We start from the raw sequence: 27,663 nt of genomic DNA, 5'->3' as shown, positions 1-27,663 counted from the left end.
GAATTACAGAAACTACCCAGCAGATAGGGAGAGTCCCTTCAAGTAAGGCATGAATTTCAAGTGCCAAGCACCTCTGGGAAATGCTTCTCTTTCAGAAAGTAGTTAGAGAAATCCTGGAAGGACCTTAAAGCCAAGAAGAGGAGGCAGAGTCCCTTGGAGCTGGTGTTTGTGCCCTGAGGCCTGCCAGGAGCAGGCAGCACACTGAGCTGGGAAGAGGGATGATGCTCAGCTGCAGCATGAAGCTTAAGAAAGCAGCAGGAGCTTTGGCCTGGTTTCGGGGTGTCCCCAGAGGAGTCAAGAGTGTTTGGCAGGTTTTTAATGCATGCATTTCAAATGGGAGGCTCTTAGCACCGTTTAAGCAATGGTAGAATTAAGTGCTGTTTTTTCCAGTGCATGGGGCCCCAAGAGGATGAGGTTGACAAGGTCAGAATTTTAGGCCCAAGTTGCAGCTGTACGTGACTTTTCTGGTTGCCTTGTATTCTCTTTCAGTTTTGGTCCTTCCACCCCCTCAGGCCCCAGTTTGCCTCTGTGCCTCCTATCCTGCCTGTCCATACTTTCACTGGCTGTATTTTATGCTGACATCTCACTAGTGACCTCAATCCTGTGTCATCCCCTGTGCTACCTTGGGCATGTTTGTGGCCATTGACACTTGCCTCCTGACTCAGATTTGGGACTCTCCACCCTCTGTTTCACCTTCCCTTCTCTTTCCTTTCCTCTGAACAATGGAACCATCCCTGTGACCTTCTGTTCATCTCCAAAGTGCTGCAGATAAACGCCAATAACATTGAGACATCCATTAATAGAGAATAAAGCAGAGGGAAATCACTTCGGAGCTGATAGGCTGACTTTGTGCCAGCCAAGGAGAGCACAGCTTTCACGGGTGCAATGTCACTACTGTTTTTTCATGTTCACACATACATGAGGATGGCCAGGAGCCAAGAGCTTGTTGTAGATCTTGGGTGACACTGAAGAGTCAAACAAATAAACCCAGCACATGGAGGTGGTTATCTTGTACCTTCCCTATAAAACATCCTGTGTCCTAACTTTTTCTCTTGCCCATAAGTTCTCCACAACTCTTGCATTCCCCTTCCTTGGCTCTCTGCTGTTCATTCTTGCTTCCCCTGCCCACACTCCATCCCTGTGCCTTCTTGCTCCGTTGCCTGAGAAGCAAGAGAGAGAAACAGCCACCTCCATTGTTGCCATGCATGTTAGCACCTTTCAAGCCATCAAAAAGGACAAAGTGTTGCTTCCTTGTGCTGTTGGACTCCAGTGCTGTGGGATTTATGTTCTTTTGGCTGTAGACAGTTAAAGGAGGGCAGAGTGCTGCCCCTCATTCCTGGCCTTCCTTTGACTATGAATTGCCAGGATCAGGGAGCAGCTGTTCCCTAGAGGGCAGGACATGGCTGTGGTAGAATTGGAGATCAGCACTCCTACAGCATTGCTGTAGCAGGGACTGATGGCATTGAGCTGAGCTGAAACGAGGTGCTGGGCCATGGATTGGGCTGGACTCAGGGCCCTTAAAGCCAGCATGATAGTGGGGAGACAAGAACTATTGGGGGAAGAATGCCAAGGTCTGTATTTCTCATACGTGGTTACCTTGGGGACCCAAGGGGACCAGTGAGTTTGGCTTGAGGAGTGGCTTCACCCTTCCTGTGGCCTGTGGCAAGGCTACACAGCCCAGGTGGGAGGTAGACAGGAAAGAGGAATTTCTGCATGGTCCTTTTGGTTTTAGGAAATAGCAATGATAAGCATCACCTTTGTTTCCATCCACCACTAACCCACCCACCTCTTTCCTTTCCAGGGTACTAGGACACCTGCCCTTCCTATCCCTCTCTGTCCTGCCTGAGCACAGCTCCTTGAGTGGGATGGGGTGGTTTTCAGGGATCGCTGGGGTTGCTGCAGGGGAACATGGTCCTGCCCTCAGGTTTCTCTCTGTGCACCATGAACAAGCAATAGCAGGCAATGGTAACTTCAGCACACCTTTTGGAGCAGTCTCCTCTACCAGAAGGGGTCAAAGCAAATGGGCCGGGATGTTCCTGTATGGAGCTGGATATTGTGCAGAGTAATTGGTGAGGTGAGACAGGCAGGCCAGAACATAATGCTCAGAGAAGAATGCTGTCTAAAATCTCTAATCCCTAAATCTTTCCACTGCTTGCTCAGGGGCTGTCCCTGGCTTCTGCCTGGGGTGGACATACTTTGGGCACCAGTGTGCAAAAAGCATGATAGTTATGGATGCTAACTCTGAAGCAGGCAGCATAGTGCCTGTGGAATAGCAGGCCACATAACTTTCTCAGGCAAGCCTTCTATTCCACAGGCACCATGCTGCCTGCTTCAGAGTTAGCATCCATATGATAGTATCTGCCAGTCCTTTGTTCAGTGGAAGAAATCAGGTGAAGTGAAGGAAGTGAGGAGGAGGTGTAGTCACCATCTCTGGATGTGATTAAAAAAAGACTGGATGTAGCACTCGTTGCTATGGTCTAGTTGAGGTGTTAGGGCTGGGTTGGACTCAATGATCTTGAAGGTCTCTTCCAACCTAGTGATTCTGTGATTCTGTGAACATCAGAGAGAAAGGTAAAGGGACAGAGATGGTGTGGGGAATTGGATGTGTCTCTGCATGGAGTCCCCTCTGGAAATGGTGGAACAAGTTAGGGAACTGGCACCGAGGAATATCAGAGGCCTCTAGGTCCCAACCTGTGGAGAGCCAGATGTGCATCCTATCTCATGCATTTGGGGAAGCAGTGTCAGGAAATTATTTCTCATTGGATTACAAGGCTGAGAAACAAAGCAACAGACTGTAGAAACCTCTGCCTTCTGCTTCATTGCTGTCTGAGGCAAAGCTGAGGCAGCAACTGAAGGCCATCCTATGACAGCCATAAGTGACATGAGTTTGGTGGCCTCAGATGATGGGATGTGGGGAATGGAGGTTTTTTTCTATATCTTTTCCATTGGTCTAGCTCTTCTCCCCCTTCCCTTTGCTGTCTTGGCTTTACGTTTTAGATTATTGAATATTTAAGTGTTTCTCTGTGACACTATCTCTGATCCCTTAATCCAGCTGGCCTGGTAATTCCACAGACCCAAATCAGCTCAGATTTCTCCACAGACGTAAGCCTTGTTCCTCAAGGGTTCACTCCTCCTTCATTTATCTTCCTTCATTTTATTTCTGCCCTTTGTGCCTCTGTGCTAGAAATTGGTTCAGCTTTTGCAGCAAAAGCTTCAGTGATATCTTTAGTGAGCAGCCTCCCCCCAAAATAAAAGGGGCAAGAAGGGATCTTTATTTTTCATTAACCAAGAATCCTTTTCTCTGTTTTTTTAATGTTTCCTTTCTGCATAAAATTATTTAAAAAAAAAAAAAAAAAGGCATAGCACAGTGCCCACATGTTTTATCTGCTGTATGAAATTATTTCCTCTGTGCTGCCTGAGGACACCCCTGCCAGGCTCCTGTCTCAGCACAGTGGGAGAAGGGTTGAGCTGTAGCTGGAGAGAAAGATGCTCCAGGCTGTGCTTCTCTAGGCTGCGCTTTGCAGTCAGAACCAGGAGCTCACCCAGAGCCCAGAAACACATTTGTTGTGGTTTAACAAGCAAAAATCACTTTGTCTGCAAGGTGTGTTTTCTTCCAAAGGGGCAGTGTTCATAGCCCCCAAGGAGAGGTAGTAAAGTACGAAGGTGTAAACTGTGCTGCTCTCTTTGGTGGGGGGTAGATGGGTGATGTGCTTTAAATTAGGAGTTCTGGCATTGTTGGGTGAGAGACTGGAGGCTGGCATTTGACACACTGCCTGCTCCCCAACCCCCCACTGTGCTCAAGCCAGACTGGTTCACCTCAACAGCTTTGTCCATGCACCAAGAGTCAGGAACAATTTTTAGAGCAGAAGTGGTTACACGTGGCTTGAATTATTTATCCCTCTTGCATCAAAGAAGGAAGGAAAGGAAAAAAAAATGTTTAGCTTTTTTTTGGGGGGTGGGAGGAAGAAGCTTGTCTGCATTTTCCCTGCTTCATGCATTCTGTGTACATCATTTTCAGGCAGCTGAAAATTCATGGCTTTGGCTGCGCTTGGGGCTTGCCTTTGTTTACACTAGGGATTTTGAGCCCCCACAACAACAGCTTTATGTTTCCCACTCTCCCTTCCCCTGCTACTCCCACGCCACTGCCTTCCCCCAGGTCCCTGGCTGTGATCACACGACTTAAGGGAGCCCAGATACCCTTCTGCATATCCCTGATATGACATTATACATCATGAGAGTTCCCTCCTCAAAGGCTTATCAGCACGGCAGGCAGTACCACACCTCTCTTGCTTGCACCCCCCTTAATGTGTCTCTTCCCCATCTCCCTCTTCTCATGAAACATTGCTGTCTATACACTTATCTCAAAGACCCTTCCAAATGATGCCTCTTCTTGTCTCTTGTGTTTCTCTTCCAGATTCCAGTGACAGATGGATCTCTCTCGTGCACACTTGCTCTTTCCCTCTCTGTATTTTTGTTTTCGACATGTTTGATCCGAAGCTCTGAAGCTTCTCAGAGGGTACCCAGGAAAGAAGGAAGAGAAGGAGTAGAAGCCAAGGGAGCGTGAGCGACTCAGGAGGCAGCCCTGCCTTGTTCTTCCAAATCACACTGTGGAGGGGCGGGGGAAGACTAGAGGGGGGAGGACTTGGGTTTGTTTTGGGGTGGGTTAGGTGTGGGTGGGGGGTGGGTGGGAGGGGAGAAAAGTGGAAAAAGTATGTGAGTCGCTCATGAGCATCAAAGAAGATTTATTATTCTTGGCCTGAATTTTTGTTTAGAAAAGAAGCACAAAGTAGTTCCCTTCCAGAACAAACATCCATGGTCATAGCTTTTGGGTGTTCTGGAAGAAGATTGCATGTGTTCCCCTTCCTCTACGGTCCTGGCTTGATCCAGAGGGCAAGAAGAAATAATGGTGATGACATCCGATAGGACTGGGGTGCTCATTCCCTTCCATTGCTAAACCCAAGTTCCCTTCCCCTAGTTTCTTTTTGCTGTTGTCCTGAGATTTGGCGTTGTTTTTTGTTGGGGATTTCTTTTCCCCCATCCTGATGAGGGCACCACTGCAGACCATGCTGTGCCTGGGGTTGTGGGCAGCTGCCCTGCTCTGCTTGTTTTCCCCTGGCACCGTGCGAGGTGACTGCTGGCTGATTGAGGGGGACAAAGGGTATGTGTGGCTGGCCATCTGCAGCCAGAACCAGCCCCCCTATGAGACCATCCCCCAGCATATCAACAGCACGGTGCACGACTTGCGTCTGAACGAGAACAAGCTCAAAGTGGTGCTCTACTCCTCTCTCAACCGCTTCGGCAACCTGACTGATTTGAATCTGACCAAGAATGAAATCTCCTACATTGAGGATGGGGCTTTCATGGGTCAGTCAAACCTCCAGGTCCTACAGCTGGGCTATAACAAACTCACCAACCTGACAGAGGGCATGTTGCGGGGCATGGCCCGTCTCCAGTTCCTCTTTGTACAGCATAACCTAATTGAGCTGGTCACCCCTACTGCCTTTTCTGAGTGCCCCAGCTTGATTAGCATTGACCTGTCATCCAACCGCCTCAGCCGTCTGGAGGGCAACACTTTCACCAGCTTGAGCAACCTGATGGTGTGCGAGCTGGCTGGCAACCCCTTCAACTGTGACTGTAGCCTCTACAGCTTTCTTAACTGGCTGGCTCTCTTCAACAATGTCACCAAGAACTATGACCGTCTCCAGTGTGAGACTCCACGGGAGTTTGCTGGGTATCCGCTTCTGGTGCCTCGGCCTCACCACAACCGCAATGCCATCACCATCTTCCAGTCCATGTGCAGAGGGGGCACCATCCCCTCCCTCTCCAGGGTCAACCCAACTCCTTACACCCCTGACTCCCAGCGAGATCTGGATGAGGGGTCAGCCATCAGCCCTGGGGATTTCCTCTCAGTCAAGCCACCAGCTTCTTCCACCACTGACTCCTCCTTCAGTCCCAGCATCAAGCTACATGATGTCACGATCACTTCAGCCATCCTGATGGTCACCATCCCCATGCCCTACAGTAAGATGTATGTGCTGGTCCAATACAACAACAGCTACGTTTCTGACATTGCGACACTGAAGAGCAAGAAGGAGTATGTCACTGTCAACAAGCTGAAGGCCCACACTGATTATACATTCTGTGTGGCCTCTATCCGCAACAACAGGCGTTACAACCATACTTGCCTGACCTTTGCAACCCGGAGCAAAGGCAGGGAAGATCCTATTTCTAGTACTTCCACCACTACACACTATATTATGACCACCCTGGGTTGCCTCTTTGGGATGGTCATTGTCCTGGGGGTGGTGTACTACTGCCTGCGGAAGCGGAGGATGCAGGAGGAGAAGCAGAAGTCACTCAATGTCAAAAAGACCATTCTGGAAATGCGTTATGGATCGGATATTGATACCAGTACCATGGTCCATCCTTCCCAGAAGCTGGGTGAGCCACCTGTCATTCCTGTCTCACGGATGTCCTCCATCCCTTCCATGATCGGGGAGAAGTTGCCCCCATCAAAGTCAATAGATGCTGGGATGGAGACTCCTAAAGTCACCGCTAAAGGTAACTACATTGAGGTGCGGACTGGTGGTGGGGATGGGCTGGAGAGAACGCAGCGAGATGAGGACCTGAGGGAGCTTGACAATGGGCAAGGCTCAGCTGCTGAGATCTCTACTATAGCCAAGGAGGTAGACAAGGTCAACCAGATCATCAACAACTGTATTGATGCCCTCAAGCTGGACACAGCATCTTTCCTGGGTGGTGGGACTGGTGTTGACTCAGATATGGCCTTTGAGTGCCAGTCCATCCCAGCCGGTTCCTCAAGTGGGCTAGAGCGGCCCAGCTTTCTTTCCCCACCCTACAAGGAAAGCTCCCACCACCCTTTGCAGCGCCAGCTCAGTGCTGACGCTGCTGTGGCCAGAAAGACCTGCAGTGTCTCCTCTAGTGGCTCCATCAAGAGCGCCAAGGTCTTCAGTTTGGATGTGCCTGACCACCCACCACTCAGCAAGTCTGACTCCAAATACATTGAGAAGGGCAGCCCCCTAAACAGCCCTTTGGATCGTCTTCCCTTGGTGTCTCCGAGCGCCATCCACCACTTGGAGGTCAAGCCTTCTTATCATTGCAGCGAGCACCGTCACTCCTTCCCGGCCCTGTACTATGAGGAAAGTGCTGACACCTTGAGCCAGCGGGTGTCGTTCCTCAAGCCACTGTCCCGGTCCAAGCGAGACTCCACGTACTCCCAGCTCTCCCCCAGACACTACTTCTCGGGCTACTCCTCCAGCCCCGAGTACTCCTCAGAGAGCACCCACAAGATCTGGGAGCGATTCCGGCCTTACAAGAAGCATCACAGGGAGGAGGTTTACATGGCAGCTGGGCATGCCCTGAGGAAGAAAGTTCAATTTGCCAAGGACGAGGATCTGCATGACATCCTGGATTACTGGAAAGGAGTCTCTGCTCAGCAGAAGCTGTGACTCTTCCTCACAAGGAAACAATACAAACCAAGACCCCCCCTCCAACAACCAGAAAAAAAAAGCCACTTGACTGTGAAAAATAAACCAACAACAAAATGCTCCTAACAAATACAAAACTGACAAAACCTTTTCTTAAAGTTTACAACAGCTCTTACACACAGACACACACACTCTCTCTCTCACACACACGCACACACACACTCACACACACACACACACCCACACACACCGAATTGTCTCTACTGTGTTACGGGGACCATTGTTCTGCCCACTGATGGTTGGGAAGAGTGTCCTGCTCTGACACTGTGGTAACAACATTGGAGTGTGGGTGGGTGGCCTGGGAGTGGGTGGCAGTGGTGGCAGAAGAAGGGCAGGGGTGGACACTCACTGGGCATGAAACTCAGCTGTGAACTATTCATCTTTCTGTTCCTGTTGAAGGCTGATTTTTCTTTTGGGTGGGAGGGAAGGACTTTGGTTTAGAAAGCTTCCTTGTCCACCATGTACACGTGCTATGCCAAATCTTCCATCATTAACTTTTCCCCTCATTTTCTTTAGCAGTGGAGGCTTTTCTCTCTCCCTCCTGTCCCCTTCCAAGACAGATAGGAATTACTGGAAGAAGTTCTCTCCCTTCTTTTCCTTTGCCCTTCACCTATCCTTCTCTGTTAAGGGTCCCTAGGCTGGAACTTCCTGTCTAGATACTTCACAAACCTCTGTCCTCCTCAGAGGAAGAAGAGATGTGAAGAACCAAGGCAGGTAGGACCTGCCATATAACAGGCTCTGTGCTCTTGCTGCTCTTCCTCCTTCCCTTCTCCTGCCATGTTGCTGCTGATGAACACCAGCAATTCTGGAGGGACAGGCATTCTCCAGGCCTTCTCAGAGCCAGTTTTCTCCCAGTTGGTAGGGAGAAAACAGGTTGTGAATGTTCTCTTTGGCATGGCAAGCCAGGTCCTCAAGGAGGGGTGGAGGAAGGCAGGAAGGTCTGGTCTCTCAGAGGTGTATAGGGTTCCCATCTCTTCATGAGTGTTATAGGTCAGAGGTCCTCCTCACCACACACACCTATGCTCAGGCTGCCCTTGTGCAGTCAGTTTAATGCTCTGTGTTCATGTTCCCCCTTACCATGAGGAGGGGACCCAGAGAGGATCTAGCAGAACAAGTTCTCCATGAAGCTTTTGCAGCTCTTCCCAACTGATTTGCACCATGGGCTGTGGGGTGAGCGTCCATGAGAAGAGCATCATCCAACCTCCTCAATTCCAGGTGAATGTGAAGAACAGGATTTTAGTTGCTCCTCTCACTGTGTTGGCCTCACAAAGAGTCTTTCTCTTGTATAGGCTATGGACATTCTGGCATGAATAGGGGGCATCCTAGGGTGAAGACAGGAGCACAGGAACAAATGGGATGTGAGAATGTGGGCCTGTGAGTAGCCCAAGGAGGATGGCCTGGAAGCAGCTCCCTTTTTGAGTGCACTGTGTGTGCTGGCGTAGAAGAGGACACCAGCATGTGGATGGCAGCATTCCTTTGACTACCTAGAGGCCCTCGTGAGAGTGAGAGCAACATATCATCTCCTAAATCCTCCACCTCCTCACAGGTGTGACAAACTTTTCTTAGGGGTCCTTTCATGTCCTGACAAAATCCCAGTCGCATTTGCTAGGTCCCAACCTCTGCCTCTTTGGTAGAAGATCTGTCACAGAGTTGGGAATGAGCCTACTTCCCTCTCCACCTAGTCCCATTTTTGAGCAACCCAACAAAGCACAATTTTGGCACCATCTCCCCCAAGGTTTTTCTGTCAGGCAGGAGTGCTGCCTGCTGAACATGTCTTTATGCAGCACTTAATCATGGAGCCTCCTCTCCATGATCTGCCCAGCACTTGACCATAGTTCACCTCTGTCAGGATGAGGGTGAAGGCCTATATTATGTTGGTTCCCCCTAAGTAGTTTGAGATGTTCCTCAGAAGACCCAGTGTTTTTGGGAGCCCTGGGAGAAAAATGAAGGTGTAGGAGCTTGTCTAGGAGGGATTTACATGGTTCATGCAGAGAACTTGCCTGTTATCTGCCAGGTAGTAGCAATGTCAGCTGTGAGAGCTGGCTTCTATGCCACAGATGACAATTTCACCTTCTGTAAATGAGGGGGAGCAGTAGGCAGAGTCTGGTGCACGAAAACCAGAGCAGGTATCCCCAAAGTGTAAACCTGTGAAGATCTGTGGAGTTTCTTCCTTATACGGATGCTGAGGGTAACAATCCTAAGCCAGGTCCTGACCCCATTGCCTCAGACTTTTCACTCTCAGCCTGCTTTCCCACAGTCAAAGCATTATTTTGCCTTGAGTCCAGAGGTGTTTGTGGGACTGACTCCACACAGAAAAAGCCAATCCTACCAAGAAGAAGGGGTGTGTGTGCACATGTGTGTGTGCACCTATGTGCAGTAGGATGAAGGGAAGTCGCAAAGGCCAGTCACATCACTGCTGGCAAGTGTCCCTCCATTTTGGGACCGTGCAGCAAACCAAGACAGGTAAAAGCTGTGAGAGATGCTTAGGCACAACAGAGACCTCCCCAGCTACCACATGGAGCAGGCTCAGTGGTCTTCCAGCATGGCAACTATCCAAGCAGAAAGGACTAATGGCTGTGGTGCAGAATGGGACAGGAAAAGGGAGATGACAGGCAAGGGGGGGGATGGAGTCTTGTTCCTCTCCCCAGTTCTTCCCTCCCTGTGCTTCTCTGCTGTGTGTTCTTGTAAGCAGTTCTGCTCAGTTAATACTTAAAGGGGGAGCATTAATCTGTAAAGGTTTCTGCTTTTTCCCCTCAACACCTCAATGAGGCAGAAAAGAGAGGTCAGGGATACAGCTATCATCAGGCCCTTCTTTTTTCTCTGATGGGGGTAAGGCTGGATAGGAGGGAAAAGCCATTTCTCTCTCAGCTGTAGTCCCCCATTTCAAACCATTGGATGAAGTTTGCACAAGATGGACTGTTCTGTGGGAGGAAGAGGGCAAGGAAGGGGAACAAAGTGTCTCACCTTCCTTCCTCCTCCCTTCTTCTTTGTCCTGCTTCCTCCCTCAGGATGAAGGCTCACAAAGTGATGCCAGCCCTGTTGGAGGAAAGCAGATTTAATGTTCTATTTGCATGACAACTTTACTGTATTTTTCTGAGCAAACACCTGTTGTGTATGTGCCAGTTTGTTGGAATTTAACCTCCTTCCTCCAAGTCTCTCCTGTCCTTGTCCCTGTTTTCTCTGCTCCTCTCATTGATCCCTGATGTGATTTTATGAGAGACTCCTACCAGTTTGAGAGGGAACATACCCCAAAGAGAACCCAACCCAATCAGCCCATAAACCTCATTCCTTTTTCTTTCCATTGTCCCCCTTTCCCTTGCTCCAAATGTAGTCTCTCAGCTGCTTTTCACGGTCATATGTGTAAAGGGGTATGTGTTATATACCAAAGGCCTGCTCTTTCTAGTGGCCAACATTTCTCCTAGTTATTGAGGAACAGGAGTGAAGCCTGTCAAGATAGATCTTGTAAGAGAAATGGTCACTACCCTCCCTTTGTCCTGGTTGCTCTTTCCCAAAAATCAAGGTTATTCTTGAGGGAATGTGGAGTGCTTTAGCTGAAGGGAAACCTCTGATAGTGAAAACTTGATGTGGAGCTAGTTACAATCATTTAGAAGATCTCCCACCACCTTCCTCTTATTGATTGCATAGACTTCTGGATTAGGTCTGTCCTATGCATTCTCTCCCCTGGCTGGCGCTGGCAGAGGGCAGGGCATGATGAAACCTCAAAAACCTCTTTGTTGGGAAAAAGTGTGGAGAGACTGCCTGATGTTTCTAAGGCCTCTATGGCTTGGCTTTGGCAAGTCCCTCAATGCTGCCTCCTCCCAGGACAAAGTGGACTTCTGGGGCCAAACCAAGACCAAACCCTTTCACGCTTTATTTCTGGCTTGGTAACTATTGGAAGAGAAAACAGGGATTTAGTTCACCTCACTGGAAATTGTGGAGAGTGAGGAATGAAGTTGGGTACAGTCCTGCCCTCTAGCCCCAAGAACAGCCTTGGGGAGGAAGCCTGGGCTGGCGTCTTGCACCCAGGAGAATGAAGGTGGGACTCTAGGCAAGCTGTTCCTGTGGGACAGAGCTCTTTCCCGTATCTGCTGGTGCTGCCCCAGTTTATGCTGCAGTACCATGTTCACTTTTCCCCCTCCCCACTCTTCCATGCTGAATAAATCCCTCTTGAGGCAGGTGTGAAATATTCATGACTGACAAATGAAGAATTATGTCGGGCTGAGGAGGCCTCTGTGTGTTTGCAATGCTAATCAGCCTGCCTTGCTGGAGGAGGCTCTGCCTGGCAGGCTTGAAGGAAGGAGGGGAAGATGCAGGAGGAAGGCGGAAAAGGAGCTGAGAGAGAGGAGAGACAGACACGGTAAGGGTGAATAAGGTATGGTGGGACTAAGGAGTGGTGAGGAAAGGAGGTAACAGGTAGAGGGAGATGGAAAAGGTGTAGAGGAGGGACAGGCTGGAAGGACCTGGGGAAGAGATGGCTACAGTGGAAAGAATGGGATGATGAAGGGACAAAGGGAACAGCAAGGAAAAGGACTGAGTGCAGGGGTGAAGCTCTCTGAAAGGAGGTGAGGTAAGTCAGCAGTGCCTGGAGAAAAACATCTGGACAGACTTCATGATGAGCTGTGACCCCTCTCTGTAGGGCAGAGCTCAGTGCTACAGGGTGGGCAGCTGCCATGTGGGTAGGACATGGACCCAGGGCCCCAAAAGCACATTTTCCATGCTTGTTGCTGACTGGAAAGCTCAGCTGTGTCAGGAAGGACGCACAGCCTCCAGAAGCCTGGAGAACATCCCTTCCACCATCACCACCTCCTTCCACACAAGCTGCAGTCAAGAAGAGCCTCATGGATCTGTGTCCTCTTTCTGGAGCCAGCCTGCTGCTGTCCCACCGTCTGAGCCTCCTCAGGGTGGCTTGGTGCGGGACGGACACTTTGTGCCACCCCCCACCACGCTATGGGGGCTTCTTGTAGGGCTGGTGGAGCCTGCCCCACCTGAGCCGTGCCCTGCTCACCCTGTCTGAGCAGGTGTTTTTGGGTCCTTCTCTGAAGAAGGGGCAGAGGGGAGTGTCTGTTGCATCCCCCCTACACACGCACGCATTCCCAACCCTATCCCTCAGCCGCTTTGGCCTTGTACTGTGAGGGGTGTTCTTGGTCTGCCTCCCCTTGACTCTCCCCCTACACGCCCTGGGGAGGTGTCTCTGTACCTCTCCCTGGCCGTCCTACCAGGGCAGCTGTCTGCAGGGCTGCCCCAACCCACCCCGTCCCAGAGTGGAGAGAGGGCATCTTCTGCCTGGCTTCTCCTTCTCCCTCTCCTCCCACTCCTTCTCCTCCTTGCCCCACCCGGGGTTAAATTCCCTTTTCCCCCCTTTACGGTCCCCCTCCGTATGCCCCGTCCTCGCGCGTTCGGCTTGGCCTTTGCCTCCCCCATAACTACCACCGCCACTGTGAGGCCTTGCTCCTGGGTGGCCTGTCCCCACCGCCTGCTCTCCACCTTCCCTGGGGGGAAGAGGAAGAGTCTGTCCGGGTCAGGCCAGACCCTCCAGGGCTGGTACGGCTGGTCCATCCACAAGCACAGCGTCTGGGGTGAGGGGGTGGGAAGGGGCGGGCAGCTGCCAGGCACGGAGAAGGGGGTGTCAGCCCTTGAATGTAAGGAAGGGCCTGGGAGGCAGCTGCTGGGACTGGCTCCTTGTGGCCTCTTTGGTGTTCCTCCTTCCGTAACAACCCTGTGATCCCCCCGGTTGTGTATGGACAAATTTAAGTTGGAGTTATGTTCTTTACTTTTTTCTTTTTTAAAAAAATTTCTTTTCTTCTTTTAGAACTGCATTTCTTTCTTGTTCTTCTCTTTCTTTTTTTTTCCTCTCTTTCCTTCTTTTCCTGTTTTAAAACTGAATGGCACGAAATCGTTTTTCCTCAACTCGGAGATTCCTGTATGGAGAAAATCAATTTCTATATTTGCAATAAATTTCTTATTTAAAAAAAAACCAAAACCAACAAAAAACCTAAAAAAAAAAAAAATCAACAAGCAAAAACTATGAAAAGCTGCTTCTGAGTCAATTTCTTCCAGACTTGTCTGATAGAGAAGGTGGAATGGGATGAGATGGGATGAGACGGGACGGGATGGGACGGGACAGGACAGGACGGGACGGGACGGGACGGGACGGGACGGGATGGGATGGGATGGGATGGGATGGGGTGGGATGGGATGGGGTGGGATGGGGTGTGATGGGGTGGGGTGTGATGGGGTGGATGGGGTGGGATGGGGTGGGGTGGGGTGGGACAGGATGGGACAGGATGGGACAGGACAGAACGGGACAGGACGGGACGGGACGGGATGGGATGGGATGGGATGGGATGGGATGGGATGGGATGGGATGGGATGGGATGGGATGGGATGGGATGGGAGGAAACAGGGTATATGGGAAGCTGAGAAAGTTGGGTCAGGACATGGGAAGAATCTCCCAGGCACCCAGTGGTCATCTGTTTTCCCAACCACACTGTTTCTCTGCCCTTGGCTATTGCCAGTTTTGGACACATCCTCATTTTTACCCAGTTGTCAGTTCTGTCAGGATACCAGCCTTTTCCTGCAGCAGTCAGCACCCAGGTTCTGCCCCACCCAGGGCAGGCAGACAGCTCTGCCTGGGTGTAAGGCAGAGCTTCCTTGCCCATTACCTACACAACAAATCCTCTGTCTGTGCTCCAGAGCTCTCTGGAGGAAGGCAGTCCAAGGCAGGCGATCCAGCCGTGGGTAATGACTGAGCAATCTGTAGCCTAATCCACCAGCAGATATCCTGATCTCAGCTCTTCCTAAGCATCAATATTTAAAGTCAAAAATACAGCCAGCAAATCCATGCCTATTGGTGCATTTATACACATAATTAGGCCAATTTGTGTATGGTGACATAGCAGCCATTCCCTTGCATGTCTTGTTTCTTCTCTGCCTCCTGTTTCTTAATGTTTCTAGTTTCTCCTGAGAGTGGTATGGCTCCTTGGCTCAGAGGGTTTCTTTTTTTTGCTCTTGCACATCCAGCTCTGATTAGACAGATCTAGCCATGGCTTCTAGGCTTCCTTATTGAGTGTGCTGAGCTCACAGTCTCTGCTCCTTGTGTCGCAAAGGACAGGAATAAATGGTTCTAGGGAGTTGTGACTATGGATACAACAGCTCCTGGATATATATGGTGCAGTAGCTGATGATGACTCTTATTAATGTTTGAATTGATTTGAGAGCAGACCTAGGAGCAGATGCTGCTACAGGCAGATGCTTCACAGTCTGACATATTCTCCACTGGACTTGGGAAGAATGATTGGGTGTGGGAAGGAACGGTGCTAGGCTGTGTATCTCTGGAGGATGGACAATGGTGCATAACAAAGAGGAGATCTTCTGGGGTTAATCAGAGCTTCGTCTGCTTGGTGGAAAACTGGATGTTGCAGTCAAAGTGATGTTCCTGGCATCTGTATCTCTGCAGTGCAGGGATATAGGCCTTCTGAGACGGGGAATCTCAGACCTTGGGAGGAATTAATGCATAAATTATAAAGAGGCGTAATCTAATCAGTGGAGAGCCCCCATGCTGTTTATTTTGTTGCTAAATTCGATTTTGTCTCCACAGTCCTTGCATTTCATTTGGTTGCTCTGCCACAGGGATGAGAAAGGACAAGGTGTATTTGCAAATCCTGTCTAGGGGGAGCAGGAAGCTTTGGGAAGGGAAGACTGTCAGGGCTGAAGACATCATAAATGTCCTGAAGTCAGGTGAGGACTGTTGGGCTGAGGGAGGCACTGTAGTCAGCCCTCTGGGCCAAAATGATTTGTGGTGAAAGAGTTAAGCAGTGCTTGTATTTAACAGCCTTTGGCTGATTCCAGTCAGAGACCTTAGGAGTCCTCTGCTCTGCACTCTGTGGTGTGAGATGGTGTGTGTCCAGATGAAGTGTGAGCTGTGTCTGTGTGTCTGCATTATTCTCGCAAGTGCCTCTGGAGGTAACTGTGTCCAACAGACTGCAGTTACTGCAGCAAACCGCACTGACCTTTGCCTCCAGGATCTGCTTGCTGGACCATGATGTCTGCATCATGGAGTGAGAGAAGGGGCAAGGGCTGTGCACAGTGAAGTGGCTGCAGTGGGCAGTGTGAGGGTGGCCAGAGTGAGTTGGCCTGCTAAGCAAACCCACCCTGGAGAGGAGCAGGTGGGTTCTTTGCACAGCCTCGTGTTTGCTTGGCTGAAGACTCAGGAAGACTGTTGTGTTTTCTTGTGGTTGGTTTGTGCTGACATGGTTCTTTTCCACCCTTATGAAGTTCAGTGACTTATCCAAACCATAATTTGCAGCAGCACAGAAGGACCTGACTTAGCCACAGAGCCTTTTTCTGGAAGTCATACGGGACAGTTGTCATCTCTGCCTGCAGGTACACGTGCATGTGCCTCTGTGTTGTGGTACCGACAGGCAAGTGGGCAACATTGCCCTCTTCTGGACTGACTGTAGGCACTGGAAGAGCATCTCTGATGGAATGGCAGATGAATCCTCTTTCCACTGCAAAGGTAACAACTTTTCTGGGTTTTGATTTCCTGTCCAAATCTTGGTGGCTTGGATTAGAGGATACTTCTCTGCAGCACTAAGTATCTGGGCATCCTGAGCTGTCATGACTCCTCAGGGTCAGGCCAAGCCTAAGAGATCACAGGGAGGAATCTCTCCTCTCCAGAGAATGTTGACTCAAATGGAACCAGTAACCAGCAGCTCTGAAGGGCAATGGACGTATGGTTGAAGGTGTGAGGATCATGCTGCTGACCTTTGTCCTGGGGGCTGTCTCTCAAGGGGATGAGAGGAGTGCAGGCTAGGGAATGGTCAGGCTGACATCTTTCCCCACGTCTTGGATGCACTTTCAATTAAAAGGCAAAGGTGTGCATTGTGCAGAGCTGGAGGACAGGGAGCTACACAGAGCCCAAGGGGATTTGGGGTTTTAAATGCACAGGCCATGCTCACCAATAGCAGGGGAGCAGAGGATGTCACTGCCTCAACATTTCCCTTCTGACCCTTGAAGAAACTGAGAGAAAGAAAACCCCAAACAGCCTGAAAATGAAATATTTAAGAATAAAAGGATAAGAGAGATGAAACACAGACCTGAATACTTTTATACAGGTTCCCATACACTGTTAAGATGATGGGTAGATCATCACTATCAGTGGTGGTCCCCTACAGGGACAAACTCAAGGTTCTGCCACAGGTTTGGTGGGACTGTGGCAGAGTGCAGAACTGCTCCATTCCTTGGCTTCCCAAATATTCAGCAGGGATCTGTGTCTTCCCTTCCCTTGTCAGGCTCCTTGGAGCAGGGTCTGTCTCTCACAACATGGTTATGTGATACCTCTTACAGCAGGCAGGATTGCCAGGCTCCTCCGGGACTGGCAGCTGACATGCATTCCCAAAGGAGAAAGGAATGGCATCTAAAATGAGTCCGAGGAGCTGTATTGGTGACTCCTGCTAAGCAAGGCAGAAGTAAGCAGGTGCCCAGCCAATGCTACTGTGGAAAATGAACCAAAAGCTTCATCACTTTTTAAATAAGAAACACTTCAAAAAAGAAAAGTATTCTGCTCCATCCCTTTGTATACGTTGCCAGAAAGGGCATCATTAAGAATTCATTGCAACTTCTGCACCCAATTTTCCAGCCCAGTGCCTTGTCCCACTTGTCTTGCTCCAGCTCCAAAGATAGTGGAGGTTCTGCCATGAGTATCAGGGGACAAACAGGACCTGAATAATAAGATGAAACCTGAAGAATGGGTGGGGGGATCAAGGGACCTCTGGGGAGAGGTGGCTGAAGGAGGGGAAAGCATAGCCAGGCGTGGAGCATGAGGAAGAGTCAGACTTGCCTACAGACTGAGAGCAGATAGGCACAAACCTGCCTCAGCTGCCTGCTGTTGCCAGATCACAACACGAGCCTGGGGATTTCTTTCTGCTCTGTTCTTTCTCTTCCTGAACATCTGGAGTTGATGACTGGGGATTCCTAACATCTGAAAATGGCATTATTGGGCCGAGGACCTGAGCTGCAAGCCAGTGATGCAGCTGACAAAAGTGGCCAAGCCAAGCCAGACTGTATCATAGCGTGGTTTCATCAGGACAAGGAGGTGCAGGTTAAATCTGTAAAGGCTGGAGTGGCTGTACCTGTTTGTGTATGAGTATGTGTATGTGTATGTTCTGTATGTTCTTCAGATAAAGAAAGTGGGTGCTTAATGCTGTGATGCCTGCTTGTCTGGATGAACAGGGGTTTTATTTTGGGTTCTGCTCAAATTGAGCACTGGGCCAGAAGACACATGAGGTCCCAGCTTCTCATCCCTTTATGATAAGGTGGGGGGAGAGCTGTTGCCTCTGTTTCTCTGCTGTGCGTTTTCTGTCTTGTGTCACTGTCAGCCACAAGATTTCCTACCTGTGACACCTGTTTCTCTTTCTCTCTGTTTCTTAAGTGGCAGCCAGGGAGATAATTGGTATTTTTGACACTGTCTGTTGAGTCCTTTGTGGCAGGAGCTGCCAGATGAAGCTGTGAATTATATAATAAGGATTAATTAGAGGCTTTTCAGGGCCATATTAACATATTCCACGAGAGTGGTGCCCTCCTTTTTGGGCCATTGTAGGAAATGGTGCCTATGGGGAAGAGAAGCAAGGAGGTGTCAATGGCATTGGTGGTGGTTGTGGTGGCCAGGAAAAGGATATTCTGGCTCCTTAGTGGCACTAGAGGTGCTGAGGTGGAGCACACGACTCAGGAGAGTGGGACACAAGGTTGCACACACTGATGGGGTGGAGGTAAAGAGTTTTTAAACTCCTGTAGAGCTGTGGTCTGATGTTGGAGGGGTAGCTGGGTGCCAGATCCCTCACTGGTTCTCCTTCCTCCTTCCACTGCTGTGGAGAGAGCTGAACTGGAAGGTAGAACTTGCCAGGGCAATGTCCAGAGAAATCAAGGCTTGAGTGACCTCTGAAAAACCCTCAGCCACCCAGGTGACAACTCTGCTCCTGGATGAGTAGTCTGCTTCTCTAAGAAGGTGTCATAGGCCCAATCCTGCCTTTCTAAGAAGGTTGTCCTGCCTGTGGCTGAGTGTGCAGCAGGGAGAGAGCACCAGTCTGGTGGTGAGGTGTGAGAGGGAGAGAGGGGACCCTCCAGGTTTTGCTGTTCCTGTCGTCTCAGAACTACTCTGTCTACACCTGCCTTCAGTGTGCATGTGCTGGGTTATTTGACCTTGGGGCTCTTACCCCCACCTAGATCCTGTCGAGGGAAGGGGGGCACTGATTTCTCCAGCCCTGTTATGCAGTGTGTGTGCCTGAAGGTGAAACTGCCTGAGGCACGTTAGCCAGCCCAGAAAGAAGATTTAGATGACAGATCTTCTTCCTGCTTTCAACTGTTGCTATGCAGGGATGCTTTGAAGTGGTTCGATTTGCCAGCACAGCTTCTCTACACCCCCATGCCCTCTCAGAGGAATAAGAAACTCGTTGCTTGAAGGCCTTGGAGTGATCACTTTGGCATATTATGGAGTCTTTCCACTGAAAAGTATAAGTTGCAAAGTCATTACATCTGTGAATTCACAGAGTTACAGCTTAACACACCGTCCTGGGTCTGAGGAAACTGAGGAACTCCCTTCTGGCTCTGGGGGAGGAATGGACTTGCCTGGGTCTCTTGGAAAGTGACATCCCTTGTTCCCCAGATAGAGTCCACAGAACACCTTTGGGAAATGGAAGAGATTTGTCTCCCTCGGTTTCTCTTCACATCACTTAGTCCCAAGTCTGGGCACTGTGGTGGATGGAGGGAAGCAGCACATGATGGCAGCCAAACCTCAGGGCTTCTGCCTGGCTACCTGTGAGAACCTGCCACTTACCCAAAACACTGTCAGAACAGGACACAGGTTCTCCTCTCACCTCTGCTTTACCTTCTAGGCCATTGGCTCCCTCCTCCTCTCCTACAGATTGTGCTTTCCTTGCAATTTTTAACCACTCCATTCACACTCTCCTTTTTTCCTGTTTTCTCTGTTCTCCACCTTTCCTCACTGACCCTCACCTCTCTAGGGAATAATGATTTATTCTATCTCTCCTCCCCTTCACTTTCTTGATATTTTCTCTCACCATCTTCCATCTGTTATCCTTTTCCCATTTCTCCATTTCTTTCCCTCAACTCCTTCTGTCTCCTCCCATGTCCACATATTTCCCCCTCTCATATAATGTCTAATATAATTCCTCACATCTTGAGTCATCCAAACCTTCAAGGAAGTGGATTCCCACAGGGAAACAGAATGTGAGAAATATCTTTGTTCACCAAAAATTAAATATTGACCATATGGGGTGGAAGAAAAAGCAAATAAAAAAAGCAAAAAAAAAAAAAAAAAAAAAAGCAGCCAGCTCATTGCTCAGAAAGGGATGAAGAAGGGCAAAACTTGTCTGAGCAATATCTGAGCAATATTCACTACTGGGTTTAGCATAATTCTGCATCAGTGTGCACTGAAAGTGCTGCTAAAGTTCTCAGGCAGACAGGCACCACAATGGGGCCAACCTGCACTGCGCTGGGGCAGACAGAAGGTGGAATCTGGGGGGAAGCTGAGAAACAATCAGTGTATGTGGGAGTCAGTTGGATATTCTCTGCTGCAGTCATTTCTGAGATGATGTCTCTGCCTAAATTACTCCAGTTATGACTTTTCCAGTGACAGGTGTGATGTGGGGCAGGAAGGGCAGGGGGCCTCTTCTAACACGGTGCCACACCATCAGACCTGGTGAACACTCAAAAGATCCCTGGAAAGCACTTCCAGGAGGGATCAAGCACCTTGTCCTACAGACATAATTCCCAGCCAGATCCTGGCTCCTTTTTGAATGTTTTCAGCTGTAACCAGCTTTTTCCACACCTTGACCCCAGAGGTGACCTACTACAGCACCTGAGCATCACCCACAGGCTGGAATTTCTTAACAAAGACCACAGTACAGAGGAAGTCAGATTTGGGCAGGGGCATCACCTCAGAAATGACTGAAGGAGAGAAAGTAACATACTGTTCTTGCAGGCAGGGGACAGACTCAGCACCACATAATGACTCAGAGAGCAGCTCTGGTGGGCAGAGAAAGAAAATCTCAATGAATTCCGCAGACCTTTCTGTTTCAGTGATCTATTAAACAAACCATACCTCTATGTACAGCAAGTACAGGCTTAATCCCATGTGATCCTGATATTTTTAGCATCTTGCTTATGGATAGGGTAACTGGGATTTTTTGCTTCACTATCAGGAGCCCTGAAGCCAGAGTCCAAAGATTCTTAGTTAATAAGTGGATCTCAGGTGAAAATCCAGGTCTGCAAGTGCTGCAATAAGAGACACAAGATGTTTGATTACAAGAAAAATGACTTGGGATCTAGCTTAACCAGCTGTTCCGCAGCTGGGTCTTAGGCTAATTCACTGTGTGACCCTGCTGGGATCCATGAGGGTGGGGAGAGGTTGGAGAGGCAGGAAACTGCTCCATCAGTGCTTGAGACAGCATGTTGTGCAGGGGTGGTGGGGCAGTGCTGGATCCTGATGCAGAGTGAGGCTGCATGCAGGCGGGAGATTGGGAAAGGAACTCTGGCAGAGTGGAAGCAAGGGAATGTGCTTTCTAACAGAGGCCTTGGGAGTGTGTGGTGTTGCTCTGCAGGGCACCCTTTCCCAGTGTACCACAGCCCAGGCTGAGTGGTCTGGTGTGGGGCAGGGTCTCCAAGCCATGCAGAGGCTGTGACTGTGCTGCCAGTGTGGGGTGATCTGCACCCAGACCAGGCTCTGTGCTGCAGCTGGGCTCCTCTGCTCTGTGACATGGAGCATCTGCTTCCAACCTGCTGTTATAAATGAGGGGATTTGGTGGGCAGGAAAAGATTCCCCTGATGGGTCAGCTCCTTCTACTGTCGCCTGGAACCATCTGGACAGAAGTTCCTTGGAACTGCACCAGGGTTCCTTGGACAGCGCACATCCAGAAGGCTCTTGCCAGAAACATTCCCTGCAGACAGCCATGGCATTAGGGTTTCTCATCCTCCAGATGGGACAGCCCTCATAGCCTACTCCTCCATTGCTGGGATCTCAGGCAGGAAAAAGGCCCACTGGAAGAAGGCACATGTTTTCTGGTCTCTGTAATCATTGTCTCCAGGTGACCATCAGGCAGAAGCAGCAAATTTATCTGCCCGGGGATCAGGACCTTTCTTCCAAATGAAGGAAATGTTTTGTGGAAAAGCAGCAGAAAATCTGCCGTATCAGCATGAATCAAAGCTGTCTGCATCTTCTTCTCCACTGAGGATTCTAAAATTACAAATGCTCTGAAGAAGGCAAGCAGGGCAAAAGTACTGGCTATTCCTTCCCAAGTGAGAACATTGAGTATCCTTGAAATGATTAAGCACCTGGTTTAAGAGAAAATTCAAGAAAAATATCTTAGTAAAGAAATAGCTGATGAAATTCTTTGCCAAAATGTTTAAACCAAATTTCTGAAATTCTTTAAAGTGCTCTTGGCCAGTATTAAGGAGGGAGAGAAAGAGCACTGGGACAGCTGGACCTTCATGACAATCCAGTATATCCGTTCTTCTGCATTATTGCACATCTTATCCAACCTCTGTCAGCCTTGTGCCAAGGTCTGCCCAGCAAGGCTGCTGCAATGGTCTGAAATGCCAAATAGCTGTTAGCCTGATACTAAGATCATCTGACAAACCTGATGGGAAAAGAGCTGCATCCGAAACTTCCCGGCATTGCAGCAGTGAGGCTCAGAACAGAGTTTCTGCAGTTGCTGTTTCCTTTTCTCCCAGCACACAGTGAGCACTTGCAAAAAATTCAGGTCTTCTACCTATTTGGCATGGACTGAAAGTGGGATGTGCAGGTAGAAAAAAACTTAAATGTATACAGCAGCAATCAGACAAATGAACAGGAGAAGGAACTACATTTAGTTTGTGTTTCTTGTTGAATGAAAACATATAAGACAGGACACCCATGGAGACATGCTTACCTTGGGGAGCAGAGTGCCCACACAGGCAGGTGTTGTGACCACGAGCAGGCGCGTCAGATGACATTAGAGAGGGAGAGCCATGGCACCAGCGCACTGGAATCCTCTAAACAGCAAAATTTGTCTCATGACAAGAACGCTGATGTGAGCGATTGCTGACACAGGAGTATGTATGGGAAGTGGTAGGATAGAAAAACCCCAAGATTTTATTGGTGAAAATAGACAAGGAAAAAGTTGAAACACATGGCTTCATGACCTAAAGCCCCTCCTGAACCAGGATAGGTGTTGAGACAGAGAAGTCCCTGTGGGATTGATCTTGGGAAGTGTCAGGCTGTCTGCTAATGACCTCGTTTGCATTTGGCTCCAGGTCCTTTCTCAAGCAGATGGTAGGTACGCTCTGCACTACTCACCCATGGGACACAGTGCTGAGCACCTCTGAATTAACCTCCAGGTGAGTTCCCCATGACTGTCCAGAACCTTAAAAAACACAAAAATACAAAAATATGGGAGGCAAAAGGAAGATCTGGGAAATGCTGGCTGAAAACACTTAGGTATTGATTGGCTTCTCCTGCTCAGTCTTCAGTAACAATATTGGCCTTCAGAAATGCCAGGCCCCAGAGACTGGGGGAAGATAGGGAGCAACTTAACCTGTGTGGAGGAGGATCAGAAAATACTTGAGCAAACTGGACACCTGTAAGTCCATGGGCCCTGATGGGATGCATCCAGCAGCGCTAAGGGAGCTGGCTGGGGACATTTCAAGGTCAACCCAAATGCTCTTTGAACACTCATGGTGAGTAGGAGAAATTCCTGAGGAGGAATGTCCTGGAACTGGAGGAATGTCACTATGGAAGTCTCAGTTTATAGGAAAGTCATGGAAAGGACTGTGCCAACTGGAAAGGAAGGAACTGAAATTCCTGTGTGTTTTAATGGCATCTTAGAACAGGGGGGTGATGCTGCATGGAGGAATTCATGCATTTCTGATTCCTGCCAAGTTGGAACAACGTTGGTGAGGCAAGGTTTATAGAGGGAGATAAATGACTTTTTTTGGACAAGCCAAATTAAATGTAGAAATGGACAAGCTCATTTTGGACTTGCTGCATTTACCTCCTCCTCTGGACCTGACACCCTGTCCATTTACTTCTGCTTGTATCCTAGCTGATCCTTCCCACAAACCTTGCCACTCCTACCATCTTCAGACATCACACTTAGAGCAGCCTTGAGCTTAAAATATAAATTCCTTTTTTCACAAAGACCAAGCTGCAAAAGCAGCATTCCCTACACTCATTGGTTAGCTGGAGAGAAAAGGAAGCCAAAGATTAAGGATTTATTTGATGATGTCCTTGCATATGAGTACCCACTGTGATAATCCACACCTGCAATAAGGAAGAGGAGGATCAGCTGTTCCTCCAGGAAGTTGAACTGCAGTTCAACAGCTAATCTTTCAGAGCTGATCTTTGCTATGGTATAGCTTGTTCTCACATTAAGCTCACAGGGTGTTCAGGTTGACTCATGAACCTGTCACATGCTGGAAACATTGCTTTCTGACAGGTAATAGAGCCAAACAGAGCAGGGTCTAAAGCAGAACCCTCATGGATTTGCCAGTGAAGACATGTCTTGGTGAATCCTAGGAAATGGAGCACGTTCTTATGTTTCAGATAAGCTAAAAGGGTTTGAGCTCCTCCTTGAGGGGAGGGAAATAAGTCCTGAGCAAAGCAAATAGAAATAAAGCAAACCACATGGTAATATAGCAAACCAAATGGTACAGACTAGCAGGGAATGAGATACTGCAAACAGAGCAAATAAGACAGAGCCTTGTTCCTTGAAACTCCCACCAATGCCCAAGAGAAACAGACAGAGGAAAAAGAGATGTCTGAAAGCAGAAGTGTGAGGGGACAGGGAGAGTGTGTGAAACAGACACTGAGGGAGAGGGATCCTACACAGTGCTTGAGAGACTTAGGTCCTGCAGCCTTTGTGTTCGTGTTAGAGTTTATGAGTGTGTGAGGCAGCCTGTGTGAGAGAGACTGAGACAGCTCCCGTGTGAGGGGGGCATGAGAGCCTGGCACAAAGAGGGCTGAGCCAAAATGGAGCCTCTCCAACCTCCTCCCTGCCTGGGAAGGGGCTTGGAATTGCAGTGGGGTGACACATTTCATGTAAGGATGGGGGGATGTAAGAGCTATGCACTGACCCCTCTGGCTCAAGTCAATGATGCCACCACATCACTGTGGGGGTCACCACAGCCTCCTGTCTGTACAGTGCCTTCCCTGTTTTGGTGCTGACCCTCCATCCCCACCAAACCTGAAATACCACCTGACTGGTCTGCAGGGGTGAGGATGGAAGAGAAGGACACTGGTTGAGTAAACCTTTTCACTTCCAAGGCAGGAAGGAGTAAAGATGCCCTGGCAGATGGTGGCTGCTGTCCTGCTCCCACAGCCTGTCCCGCTGCCTTTGTGTTTGTGCTGTCTGAAGGCAGAGCAGGAGGCAGACAGCTTTCCTCTTGCTTGCAGGAGGCTCCTCCACAGAACCAAATGGCCAACACAGCATGGTCAGGTCCTGCAGCTGGCCAGACCCAGTCCTGTCTCACCACAAACTCCCAGTCTTGGAAAGATGGGAACATAGTGTTCCTTCCCACCACCTGTTTGGCTTGAACACATGAACTTTCCTGCTCCTGCTGCTTCTGCTTGCCATCCACTGCTCAAAGACCCCTTAGTTTTCGCCAGGGTATGGGCCTTTTCAAGCCTGCAAGACTGAGGGAAACATAAGTGTGTTGGCAAAACAAGAGTTTCTGCAGTGCTGATGCAGTGTGAAATGCAGCTCAGCTCTCTGTCATCTGGAGGGACAGCAGCATCAGCCAGGTGCTGGGAAAAGCCTTGAATGTTTGAGTCGCTGTCCTCAGAGAGACAAAAAGCCAGAAGAAATGCATCCCAGAAAAACTCTGGAAGTGAGAAATGGCACCATTGCTGCATGTCCTCAGGAATCTAGAGGATGAGATTCTGTTTTCCAGTGCCATTTTTAGTGCCCTGGGTTATCCAGGACGTTATCTGAGTGCTGGTGAACACTAAACAGGATCTGTGGGAGATATTCTGGAGGAGAAGCTGAAGACAGGTGGGTGACCTTGCACCATACACCAGTGTTCAGGCTTCTGATTCACTCCTTGACTGACATAATTTGTGCTAACCCTTAAAACCCAGGACAGCATCAGCACTGCAGATTTTCAGAGGTACCATCAGGAATCATCTGGCAGAGCTCTTCAAAGTCCTGGTGATGTCATCACTGCAAACTCCTGGTGCAGGGCTGTTGAGCCTGTTCTTTGCTGGTGAGAGAGCAGGTTATCTCAGCACCTTTCAGCCGGCTGCAAATTCCCACCTACCTTAGCACTGCGCAGCAGCAGCACAAAGTGTCTTTCAGTGCTAGCTGGAAATATGTTTTGTGAGCTTTGATTGAGACTGTGATGACATATTCAGAGACCTTGCCTGCACCAGGGGCATCTCTTGGTGCTGCCCAGGTCCAGGTCTTTTGAACATGCCAAAAGTCTGTCCCAGGCTCAAGAGCTCTTGCAGGCTATTTACAGCCCGTGGGCTTTAGGACTCCCACCCTTGCCTTAGACAAAACAATGAGGCCATGTGTGGCACTAAGGGTGACTGAGAACACAGACCATTGGTGTCAGCTTCCTAAGGAAATGGAAACATCGTGCTTTCCTTTACATCGAGAGGCTGTGAGCAGCAACTTTTAACAAAAGGCAATGATATTGCCCACATGAGCCTTTAAAGAGACTGAATGATGTCACCAACTTGTGTAGCAGTAAATGGCAAGGTCAGTTCCAGACTCTAAAGACTGCTGAACCACTTGAGCACAGTGTAATGCCCAGCTGACCACTCCTAGTAAGTAGGATGTCCCTGCAGGCACTGATAAACACTTGTGGTTACTGAATCAGAGCTGGCTGGGGAATTTGAGCACAGCCTTCTCATTGTACTGCAGGGCAAGTATCTGAACACACCAGCAGGAGTGCCTCAGGAGGGAGTTACGGTACTCAATAAATGCCTGTTTAAAGCTTTCTAGAAATCACTGGTCTATGTTAGAGCTATGTGGCTGTAGCTCAGACAGAGAACCATATCTCTGGGGTTATACCTCTTCATCCAAGCATTCATGTTGCTGCTGTCTGTGGAGTGGAGTCTTTCTTCATCGCTGCTTCAATGAGAATGGACAAATAACCTCTCAAGCTGGGTTGTGGGTGAATTCAACTGGGCTGAGAACTTGAAGAGGCTCCAGGGGTGTGCAGATGTGTCTGAGTGAAAGCTATGCCCAAATCCTACACCCAAGAAGCAGGCTGTCTGTATTCAATTCTGCATAGTATGCACAGGGAGGTGAGATGCTGTTCCCAATCCCAGCAGGCTCCCCTTGGGCAGCCCAGCACTGCCCACGGTGCTTGCTGGAGTAGTCTGCCTTTCACATCAGCTTTTCCTGTTCTCAGAACCAAAAAGTGAGGTGTGCTTGGAATGCTCCCACTGTGCACTTGCTCTGCAGTGTCCTGCTCCATGACTTCTTCAGTCCTCTGCCTCCTCCTTGGTCACATTCCTATGCCCGTGACCTCCGTCGGTATTACCTGTCCATCCCCATCATCCTCCGAGAACTGAGACAACAAACTGACATGCACAAGCCACTCCTCATGGAAGGAGGAAGATAGTCCCCACAGCTCTCTCATCAAGAAGCCCCTCTAAAACCATCTTAATGATATTCTCCTTAGGGCCCCTGTCAGCTCTGCCTTTCTTTGCAGGCTCCTTTGACAGACGGATGTCAGTTCGGGGAAAGCTGTTTGATGTTCTTCATCTAAATGAAAGAGATCCTCCGGCAGGCACTGTCTCCTCTGCCTCTAGGCAGCTGTGGTCTAGCAGTGTCAGGCTACTCTGTGCTTTGTCATACTGGATCCTAATTAGTGGCTGGCTCCTGCTGCTTCTGAAGTCAACAGGGAAAACATCCCTCTGGCTGCAGTGGAGCAGGAGGTAGGGGATGGGAAAGTTGGTGTACAGCGGAATGGCAAGGGTCTGTGTGCGTCCCTTCCCATCCTTCTCAAATATTACTGTCCTCTGTTTTTCCCTCTTTCCTCTGCTCATCCAAAGACAGGGATGCATGTGTAGGCAGCTCTGTGTCTGTTCCCTGTCTACCCTTGGCCTGTAGGGCACACACATGCTGCTTTGGGTGAGAGAGAAAGGAGACATTCC

At 49.4% G+C, this 27,663-nt stretch overlaps 1 protein-coding gene across 1 annotated transcript; it reads left to right on the top strand.

Annotated features, from left to right (window-relative positions):
- Positions 1-5,035: 5,035 nt before the first annotated feature.
- LOC131592055 (protein phosphatase 1 regulatory subunit 29-like) lies at positions 5,036-7,469 on the top strand. Its single transcript, XM_058863310.1, has one exon. The coding sequence runs from the start codon at positions 5,043-5,045 to the stop codon at positions 7,467-7,469; it is 2,427 nt and encodes an 808-aa protein (XP_058719293.1). The 5' UTR covers positions 5,036-5,042.
- The last annotated feature ends 20,194 nt before the right edge of the window (positions 7,470-27,663 follow it).

Source organism: Poecile atricapillus, chromosome W (genome assembly GCF_030490865.1).
Source record: "Poecile atricapillus isolate bPoeAtr1 chromosome W, bPoeAtr1.hap1, whole genome shotgun sequence".
Classification (NCBI taxonomy): Eukaryota; Metazoa; Chordata; class Aves; order Passeriformes; family Paridae; genus Poecile; species Poecile atricapillus.
This window is presented reverse-complemented; position numbering and strand designations above follow the sequence as displayed.